This window comes from Glycine soja, chromosome 11 (genome assembly GCF_004193775.1).
Source record: "Glycine soja cultivar W05 chromosome 11, ASM419377v2, whole genome shotgun sequence".
NCBI classification, from domain to species: Eukaryota; Viridiplantae; Streptophyta; class Magnoliopsida; order Fabales; family Fabaceae; genus Glycine; species Glycine soja.
Window position 1 is genome coordinate 50,084,840 of NC_041012.1, and position 11,006 is coordinate 50,095,845.

The 11,006-nt window shown below is 31.0% G+C and overlaps 1 protein-coding gene across 3 annotated transcripts; it reads right to left on the reverse strand.

Moving 5' to 3' along the window:
- Window positions 1-2,591: 2,591 nt before the first annotated feature.
- LOC114376440 (ethylene-responsive transcription factor RAP2-7-like) lies at window positions 2,592-7,049 on the reverse strand. 3 transcript variants are annotated; one of them, XM_028334557.1, is made up of 11 exons: window positions 6,719-7,049; window positions 5,867-6,603; window positions 5,671-5,696; window positions 5,529-5,559; window positions 5,310-5,397; window positions 5,079-5,224; window positions 4,713-4,757; window positions 4,494-4,597; window positions 4,256-4,380; window positions 3,848-3,961; window positions 2,592-3,228 (listed from the first exon to the last, which is right to left on the reverse strand). In XM_028334557.1, the coding sequence occupies exons 2-11, from the start codon at window positions 6,328-6,330 to the stop codon at window positions 2,941-2,943; spliced, it is 1,431 nt and encodes a 476-aa protein (XP_028190358.1). In that variant the 5' UTR covers window positions 6,331-6,603; window positions 6,719-7,049; the 3' UTR covers window positions 2,592-2,940. The 3 variants fall into 3 exon arrangements, with proteins under 3 accessions (XP_028190358.1, XP_028190357.1, XP_028190359.1); XM_028334556.1 differs by having other exon boundaries at window positions 5,867-7,049; XM_028334558.1 differs by lacking the exon at window positions 4,713-4,757 and having other exon boundaries at window positions 5,867-7,045.
- Window positions 7,050-11,006: the final 3,957 nt, after the last annotated feature.

Here is an 11,006-nt window from a genome sequence, read left to right on the forward strand (position 1 = left end):
TAAAGTGACGATTTGAACTGTTGTTCTTTACCACTAGTTTTTACCCTATTTTAGTCCATTCTCTCTTTAACTGTTAACGGATAACCTATTCAGACTTATTACAAAACTGGTTATTTTTTATTATTACTAAACGGGTTTTTTATTCAATTGTCAGTCCGATCATTTTTCACAAATATGGTATTCAACGTTATCTCTCTGTTCATTGGACCATATGTGATTTTTTTTGGATAAGGCCATAAGGGTACCCAAACCGGATTGTCCAGGATAGGTGACATTTTCTCCCAACAAATTTTTTTTGTTATTCTTTCACTTTGATAATTTTTTTTATTTAGAGTTCAAATTGTAGAGCTACGAGAGAAATACCTACTTATTTCTCATTACTGATTGTGGGGGATCGTGATTACTTGGAATATATTGAACTTAAAGCCCATATATTAAAAAAAAACAGTTTTAATTAGTTGTATTATTTTATATTTAATTGTTTATCTTAAATCTCAGTTATTTATATTATTTTATTAATTTCTATTTTTACAATTTATTCTTCATACTTAAATATAATCACTTATATTTATTCAATTTAATTATGTACTATTACTTTTTCCTTTTTAATTTTTAAATATTACTTTAATTAAAAATACCCGATGGGCGGCAGAGGACAGACTATGATTGTGAATATACATATATATATATATATATATATATATATATATATATATATATATATATATATATATATTGTAAAAGTAAAGATTGGTGTTGGAAAAGTTTGTCTCGTGGAATATGGTGAAAAAACAGAAAAGGAACAGGTAGCACTAATTGTTATGCAGATGATGGATCATGGTTAACGTAGGATTGCCCCAGTAGCTTTCTCTTCTTCTCTTCTCATTCTTAACTTGACAAGACTCATTGCCAAACTTGACATGACCGGAATAATACTTTTCATAGAGGGGTTCTTTTTGGAAAATGCTCAACTTACACGCATTTTTGGAATATAGTTAACTGAAAAGAAAAGAGAGAAATAATAAATATAATATGGAGGATAGTATAATGAGAAATAAAAGAAATAAAAAAGTAAAGTGAAAGTAAAAAAAAATACTAATAATAATGTTTCTCTTTTGAAATCTTCTAGTTGAAAAAAAAAAATGCGTTTGACTTGCGTGACAGAGGACTGAGACGGTCACCAATGATAATTACGCCATGCAAGAAGTACGTTAAGAAAGAAAATCCCGTTCAACTATAGTATGTTCCTACCACCTAGTATGTTATAGGGATAGGGTTGTAGCTGTTATTATTATAGTACTGGAAATTGAAACCTTTGCAGGATACTTGATGTTTATTTGTGAAAATTACTAAAAAAGAACACGTACTTGGTAGTTAATAGGAGAAAAAAGACAAGAAAAAGGTTGGTCCCCACTCCCTCTCACTTCACTACTATCGCCTACACAATGATAGAGCCTGTTCTGTTCTGATTGATTCTCTGTTCCGATGGTACAATAAAAACAGAGATAGCACATCAACAGTAATTGGAATGCATTGCTCTGCTCTGATCCATTCATCTACTTTTTTTTTATAGCGTTCATTACTTGAATAATAATTATAATGCTGCTCTCTGACCAATATCAAGTATGTTATGTGATCTGCAATGACTTCTGTCACCCACTGCTCGTTCTCACTCCACATAAACACAATTCAATCTTCTTTTATCTACTTTCTGTTTAAAAAAATGTTGAAAATCATAAGAATTAATGTATAATGAGTGTATAAAGTAATTGTCGAAAAATATTTAAATTACAATTAATTATGGTTATAGTTAATTATTTAAAATAAATTTTCTGTTTGGATATATTAAGTAAAAAGTGATTTTAGGGTAACATATTTCATGTTAATTATTTAAAAAAAAATATTTTTATAGTAAATTTTAATTAGGGGGAAAAGCTAAAAGAATTTGGTAAATTAATCATAATTTTCAAAATTCTACTTTTGAATTATGATGGAAAAAAATTACCATATAAGTATTTTCATCACTTCAATATTTTTACTGAATATATAAGATGTAATTTTAAAAAACAGCTATTTAAAAAATACTAGTTTTTAAAAAAAGTATGCACTAAACACACTGCTAATCTTTAGTAAAAAATGATTATCTAGATTAGTAAAAATTCTAAAATATAATGAGTATAAAAAAATCTAGCAATACCCTTAATGGTAGTAACCAAAATCTAAATGACCACCAGGTAAAAAAATTGATATTAAAAAAATATAAAAACTAAATTTAGTGGGAGTGAAGTCATAACGAATATAGTAGAAAGAAATTGAGTCGGATTGTTCTTTTGAAAGACATCTCTTTTTCCTTTTCACTTTCTCTGTAGAATAAAAGAATTATCTGTATTTTTTCTTTTCTCCTCTGTTTTCTTTTATCACATCCAAACATTCCACGAGCAACAACAAAGTACCGAGCCCTAAAGCATGCAAACAGGAAAAAAAAAAAAAAGTTTTACTGTCGTTTTGAGAATTGAACTTCAGAACTTGTGTGGTGGGATTACCACTTACACTCCCAAATATCGTAGCAATATGTAAGACAGTAAGTAGGGTAGTCAAATCAAGTTGTGAAATATTCAATGAAAAATGCAACATATTTTGGTTTCCTCCCATTTTCAGGGTTGCATACACAAAGGCATATATTCACAAAATTGGTGGGTGAATACACGAATTCTGACAACTTGATACTAATTTTGATGAAAAAATAATCCTAAGAGAAATGGAGCACTCAAAAAGAGCTTTTTCCTTCATACATCATTTGTGCATAATGGTTTGTTAAACCAAGAAGTGCAATCAGATGTCGTATCTAAGTATACATCAATCAGTAACAGAATTATACGATGAGTTTTAAGCGCAAAAGGTTGTTTCGATTAACCATTTGTACTTGTATTACAAGATAGGCTAGGACGGTGGCTGCGGGGACTTCACCTCGTAATAGTTATAGAATTGAGGTGCGTTGCTACCTGGTGTGCTGGGTGAAGTGAAACAGAGGCTATGGGGAACTGAGTTGATGGATTTTGTTGGAAAGATGGCAGTTGATGGAAAAGTGGCTGAAATTGAGAATCCTGATGATGCTGCAGTAGAGAACGGTGGTACTGGGGTGTCAGTAACCTGGCCATGTGTTTGCCACGCCCAGTTGGGGTTTGGGACTCCTTTTGAAGGATCTGTGCCCATTCTCTCTGCTCTTTCCTGTCAAATATTTCAACAATATAATTAAATATCTTCCTATACAAGAAAACACGTCAATGGTGGTATCAAGTTGTATTGATGCACAATGTTAATGTTAATGCTACATCATCCCCCAGAATCACCTCCATACGAACTTGAAAAGGAATGTTGACCGAAATATTATCCTAATTCTGTCATGGACTCGTGGTCTTTGTCAATGAATTATTAGCCAGATTCCAAATTCAGCTCATTACCAAGAATATATCTATGTATTAGAAGGACCTATTTATAGACTCACCACTTTAAGATCTATTTTTTTAACATATTTGGGAACAACTCATCATGTCAAAAAAGAGTAAGTGACATGGAACATCAAATATATACTAAATGGAGACAAATTCCCCGATAACTTAGATTGCACCAAAAGTTGATAAAGATCAGTATGTAAAGAGGATTCGCAGAGCATAAAACTCAACTTCGAATGTTATGTCAAAATCAAAAGCAAATTATCATGAATGCTTCATACAGAAGGACGCATTATATGAAGCATTTAGTAAAAACGGAAATTATCTTGAATGTTTATTTGAAGCATTCAGTAAAAAAAATAAGTAATCAGTTGTAACAGGCATTTGAAACTAACCAGATTGGGAAAGAAAGTGGAATATGCGGCATTCCACACAGAAGGACGCTCTTCAGTTACAACCAGTCTTTTCAAAGAAGGATCACCAATAACGGAATTAATATTAGTCTCCATCTGCAAACAAAGAGAACCCAACCTATCATGACCACTATTAAGACATCAATGTGAGGTAGTTACAATTACAAAACAATTCCAAAATCCACATGTTTCATAAAGATCAACAATGTCAAAGTAAAGTAAGTAGGCGGTAATTAGCTACAAGTGAACCCACAAAGGACAAAAGAACACTGCTTCCATTAAAAAATATGTCCAATAACTATCATCCATGACCTATGAAGAGTTATAATGTGATATAAACCTTTGCTTCCGTGCTTAAAGTAAATGAAGATGTAAAGTTTAATTATATACCATTGAACTTCTTCCAGGATGCATGTTGTAAGGGATGGACTGGAACTGAAGATGCCCCCTGTTTTCTTTGGGACCATGTCCTGGGGTCGCTATGCCCAGACTGAGGTCAAGGTCGTGACTGCCACCTGTGTTGAAGACAAATACAAACCTCATTTCACATTGAACATATTTCTTTTTAACACTGACAATCAATTGTAAATAAAATATATCTCTAGAGTATCATGCCATGAAGTACTACCTTCATTAATAGCTTCGGGTTTCATCTCGCTCTCATATGTACTTGGCTCAAAGTTAGTCACAGCCTCTCTTCCATTGCACTTGATAGCTGCCTTGTCATAAGCCCTGATTTCCAGAAAATCAAAAGGGAGACATATGTTGGTTGGAACCGTAAAGAGCTTTGATAATTCAGGGTAAAAAATTCAGTGCAGGTAGAATGAAATTCATGTATAATTAGGACCTTGCAGCTTCTACTTCGCTGTCGAATAGCCCAAGATATATATACCTGCACGAAAGCATTGCAATCTCTATAACAACAAAAACACCTCTGCCAACTGTTTCTGTGAAACAGGCATCCTAGACATGTTCCTCCAAACATGGAAAAGGCCAGAAGAGTAAAGACCCATTTGACTACCAAACCGAAAACAATTCGCTTTGAATTCGTACTTCAGTTGTACCAATAGGTATTGGTACAACTGAAATCAATAGGTACTTGAATTCGTACTAATATCTAATATCTCTAATAATTCGTACTAATATCTAATCCTATAAACATGACAAACCATAACATCAGTTATAGTTAACATAAAAAAAAGTAGGTCCTCACTTTTTCCCAAGGAATTGTCCCATTCGAGCTTCCCAACGGCCACATTTGTGAAGTGTCACTCCCCGGTATTTCGAACTCCCCCTTGAGAAACCGGAACTGTGGCGGCGGAGTATGTGCACGAACTCCTCCTTGGAAAGATTCTTCATCTGCCCATCATTAACAAACCAGTAAAAAACCAATCACAAGCTCCATCTAGATTCAAATTCACCAAAAGCTTATTCGTGTTCCAACCTGTTTTAGATCCTCCTCATAATCAACGAGATTAAAATTGATGTCAGCATCAAGTCCCCTGAATTTAATAGCAGCTCGATCATAGGCCCTAAATTTGAAATTTCCAAGTCAATTAAGGAAGATACCAATCAAACGAAGGACAGGTAACAGGTTTAATTGGTAAAAAAATAAAATAAAACTACGATAAAGAATATTTAAAATATGTCCAAAAAGTTTTACCTAGCAGCAGCATGAGCGGTGTCAAATCCACCTACAATGCCCAATACCAATCTAATAAAAAAACGCTAAAAATAGCAAATCGCAGAATAATAAATTCAAATATAAATGGAAACAATAATTAGTCAAAAATACAAATCCATACCCAAATAGACTTGTTTCCCGCAATCCCTACACCAAACAACAAATTAAGGTCAGATGCAATTCAATTCAACCATATGATTAACCAAATGCAAATTCCACAGAAAATTAAAATTCCTTCCAACAAAAACCTAATAAAAAAAGGCAAAATAGTGAAATATACAAGAAACGCTTGATTGAACAATGTGAAGTGAACAAACCAGATATGCGATTCCCATCTTCCGGTTCTTCGGTAGAAGGTGACTCCTCTGTACTGAGAGCTCCGAGACCGTGGACCTCTCCTACTCTTCTTCACCTTAGGCTGTGGCTGAACCTGTACCACCTTCACCTCCCCGTTTTGTTGATCTAGTGAGAGATCCATCAAACTCTTCCTCGCCTGAATCAACGACGTCGAACTCTGCCCCTGCCAATTCTCCGAGCTCACCGGAAACAGCTCCTTCGTCGCCGCGGCAACGACGTCATTCGCGGCTTCCACCTTAAGGATTCCGAAATTGAAGGTGAACACGTCGCCGGCGCGTGTGGAGCACGAGTCCTCGTTGCTCGACCCCTCCGCATTCACGATGGAGGAATTCGAAGTTCCCGACGAAGCTTCAGGAAACTTGTCCAACAGCACCAGCAACTCGTCGTTCTGAGTCGACTCGGCAGTCAGATTAAGATCCAACATCGCGTTTAATCTTCTTCTAGCAATTTTTCAACTCAGATATTCTTTTTTTTTTGTTGTTGTTATCACTTATGCGCTTTATTATTATTAATCCGAACTAATACATACAGTAAACTAATATTGCTTCGACGTCACCGGAGATTCTCTTCGAGCGATGGTTCCAATCGAAAGAAACAATCAGTTATTACGCGTAAAATGTAACCAAAACAGTTGAAGATGCAATATCGGAAGTTGTGGTGATGGAATGAGAAAGAGCTTGTTCGAAGAACAAGGAAACTGCGCGGAATAGAAGCAAAGAGAGGGAAAAAATAATTAGAAGATACTCCGGTAACCGTGGTTACGCCGGAGAAGTTGTCCGGCGACCGAGAAGGAAGAAGAGAAGGAAACTCACAGAAGGAAGTGTGTGAAGGAAGCTTCTCGAGGTTTGGTAGTTGCATTTGATGATTTCAGAACCGGAGGGAATATAAACATCGGGCACTACCGGATTCCATGACACCGGAGAAAGAAAGAGAGATGTGAGAGGATCCAAAAGGAACATAAAGTGCAGACCCAATTTATGAGATGATGGAATATATAAACATTTTCTCTCTCATGGTTCCAACTTCGAACCGGTTGGTACGGTCACCGGTCAAGGGAAGGAGTTTATTATTTTATTTTGTTACACAGTGGAGTTGTGGTCTCATCGACGGAAACAGCCGTCCACCATTAACCGCTGAGTTTCTTGTTATGGGGAGGGAGCTATAAGGGCGTTTTTGGTAGGAATGAATGATGATATGCTGATATTTTTACAAACGAGAGAAATGTACTAAAAACAAGTACATAGAAGAGAGGATCAGAAAAAATTAAAATTAAAATACCGCAATAGTTACATTTAGAGAAAGAGAGTGAATATATATTATAAAGATGCAAGCTATTATTCAAAAAAATTAATTTAAGATTCAAAAGTTTGCTCGAAAAGTTGATAGCGAAATTTTTTTTAATTAATTTATTAAATTATAAATATGTAATAAAATTAACTGTTAAAATAATTAAAAATATAAAACAACATGTTTAAAAAATTTGAATAAATATTTATATATATATATATATATGTATGTATATAATAAGTTAAAAATATGTGTTATAAAAAAATATTATTTCAAATAACGTTTTAAGTCATGGGCTTGATTGAAATTTTAGTTTGATAAGTATCACAAATGTACAAATTTCGTTTCTTAATTTCTATTATGTAAGTTACATCTTTTAAATATTATAAATGTATAATTATGGTTTCTATAGCCGTACCATGATATTGTGCATTATGCTAAATTGTACCTAAATCCAAAGAATTTTGAAGTAATTTGGCAGTTTTAGTATAAGGTCATAAAGTGCAAACTGTACACAACGGGTTTATATATGAAATGAGCATAAAATTTAACAAAAATGGAATTATTTAAAAATTAACTAACTAAATTGGAAACATTAAAACGTAAATTAAAATAAAATCATTTTAAAAGCATCCTCGTCATATCATAAATCCATTCAACATTAATGGAAAAACATCGTCACTATATTAGACATTTTTGTTAATATTTTTGACATTGTGGATGAAAATGACCAAAATGATTTATTTATAAATTGAAAATTTTAAAATATAAATGATCAAATTGAAAAAATACGAAAACGTAATAAAATGTATTTTTAGTCCAAAATGTTACTAACACACGTTTATTTTGTTCAAATTATCTATTTATTTTATTCTTTTGGCACCGGTTGGAACCGTCATTTATTTCTTTAATAGCATGAGTTGTTATGTGATTGACCTCCATGAGTTAATGGCCCAACACTTTGGGTCACTTCATTTCTTGTCATTAAAGACAATTTACTGTTAAAAAATAAGGATTTTAAAACCTAAAAGGGAGACCTGATAATGAAGCTGATGAACTAGTATACCCACTTTTTGCCAGACACAAATAAGAATTGTTACTAATAATTATATTCACATACGTGATCTCATGTCATTTTAATAAACTAATATATATATATATATATATATATACATACTTCAAATTGATATAATTTCAATACAAAAAGAAAAAAAATAAATATATTTTTAATCCTTCAGATTTAGATATTGCTTTAAATTTGAAAAAAAATACTTTTGATCCCTCTTTGATTATATTATGTTCATAATTTTATAATTTGTAACAGTTTTTAACCACTAAAATTAATTTTTTAATTTATTTATAAAAATTAATTTTTTAAAATTTTAAACCATTAACGTATTTTAGTTGTATGATTTGATGACCATTTTTTACATATTCTTAAGATTGTAAAGAAGAAAAATAAAAACATCAATGTAGAATTGTTATGAGTTTTTATATATTCTGGTGATTTTAAATTTACAAATCAATTTTAAAGAAACTAAATTAAAAAATCATTTTTGATGATGAAAAATTATCACAAATTATGACACCATTAACACAAAGGATGAGATGGATTAAAAGCAGTTTTTCAAAAAAATTAGAGGGACTAAAAAAATAATTTTATATAATTATCCAAATTTAAAGAACTATAAATGTATTTAAGTAAAAAAAATATAAGTAAAATTTAAGTAGATACAAAATTTTCCATTAAATATAAGTAAAATAATAAATAAATAATTCAAATGAAAGGGTATATTGTCAATATAAAAGAAGAGAATGTAGACCTAGGATTTAATGTAATTTTAAAAGCCGATATATATGACTATAGGCCTATAGTTTTGAAAAACATGTATAAATATATTTGATGTAATATTCAATCCATTATAAATATTAAAGAAAATTATTCTATTATCATGCATGTTTAAACACGTCATTTCGAAAAGTTTGTCTGTTGAACACATTAGTTTTAAAATTCAAATTCTGGCAATAATATGACAATATATACGAATTGATAGTCGTGTAAATAATTCTATTAAAAATAAATTAAAGTTTTATAAATTTGATACATATAAAAAAACACTTTTCTGTATGACAAAATACCTGCTGCAGTATCTGCATAAAATTATAAAAAAAAAACACAACAAACACCAAATAATAGGAAAGAAGAAAAACTGATAATAAGAATTCATACAATTAATAATAATGTCAATAATTTTGGGATACCTGAGAAGCCCTATAATAGTTTCACACATGCCTGTCTCTACCTGTCTTTTCCGTTTTTGCATTGGACAAGACATTTTTTTTTATCTCATGGATGGAGATTTTTCAAATGGTTAGTTAATTTATCTCAACTGTCATACCTATCATTATCTTTCAATCATATGGTTTAGATGAGTTACTATTATGTTTCACATGGTACTATTGGTAATTAAGTCATGAGACTATATATACTAGAAATAGGTAAATCTCTAACTAAGGTGATAATAAACTAGTCTTTATGGGCTTGTCTATTGTCTTCAGTAATAATAATAGAAATAAATGAAGATAAAATAATGATATTTGTTAATTTACATATGTAGGAGATAGAGTCTGTCTATTAGATTTTTTACACTGTTACTATATGGTGTTTTTCTCTTCTTGATAAGTGATGAAAGTGATTCTAATAATAAATTACTGCATTGTTTGTTGCTAAGGATGTATGAAGTATTTATATCATTTAGATGCTAAAAGATTAAAATTTCATTATTACTTACAATAAATAAATGTGTTTCTCTATAACCATATATTTAGAGCTGGAGGCCTGGAGTGCTCTTTAGTGTGTTAGGTACGGTGTGCTTTTGATGTATTTAAAGGGGTGGGTTGATTCATTTTCCTTATGAGCTCACATTATGTGAGCAATCTCTATGGTTTTGTATTTTTTTTTGTGTCAGACCCAACATATCTTATGTTTAGTTTCTCTCTTTGATAATATTATGTTTTGTCTTTTTTCAAAAATAAAAAAATACTTTCATATTTAAGTGGTATAAAAAAGTAAATTAATCCTTTAACCAGAATTTTGAAAAAATAAACGAAAAATAATTAAATTAATGGAGAAAGAAAAAACTGTGTATGTGAATTGTATTGTTAATAAAGTATTAATATATTACTATAGTATTATAAATAAAAATTTGAAAAACTAAATCATTTAATTTAACTCAAGTTATTTTCAATTAGATTGAATTAAATTGAACTTAACCTTATATTTAAATTGATTGATGCAAACTCAACCGTAATGTTCAAATTAAATAATGTTTTACCTAAAATCTTGATCCAAATTAACTAAACTGTTAAACAAAATTAAAAGAAAAAAAAAAGAGTCTCAGAATACAAAATGGCGTTAACAATTCATAGGAATTACTTGAAGAACATGAACTTATACTTACGCCACTCGTGCAGGAGGCATACAATTGCATTGAACAATAATCACATATCGTTTGAGAATAATTTACTCTCACCTTAGGATGAGGTTTATTAAACTTGTATTTCTTTTTTAAAATTGTATTTCTTTTATCTTTCTTCAACAATTACTATTACTAATGTAGTTAATTTTTTGTGAAATTTTCTAAGAATCCCCATCAATCTTGTGATAGAAACTCGCTCCATACTTGAACATACATCAATTTTATTCTAGGGTTTGCAAAATTTTTAAATCACTCTCAAACTCACTCCAATTGCTACATTTGATTTCCATTAGTATTACACAACTCCAATAATACTTTTTTTGCTATTTCACTT

Coding starts and splice junctions, on each gene's coding strand:
- LOC114376440 (XM_028334557.1), bottom strand. CDS start 6,330: ATGTTGGATCTTAATCTGACTGCCGAGTCGACTCAGAACGACGAGTTG. Junction 5,697..5,866: donor AGATGGGAATCGCATATCTG/GTTTGTTCACTT, acceptor TGTTTGGTGTAG/GGATTGCGGGAAACAAGTCT. Junction 4,758..5,078: donor GGACAATTCCTTGGGAAAAA/GTGAGGACCTAC, acceptor GCTTTCGTGCAG/GTATATATATCTTGGGCTAT.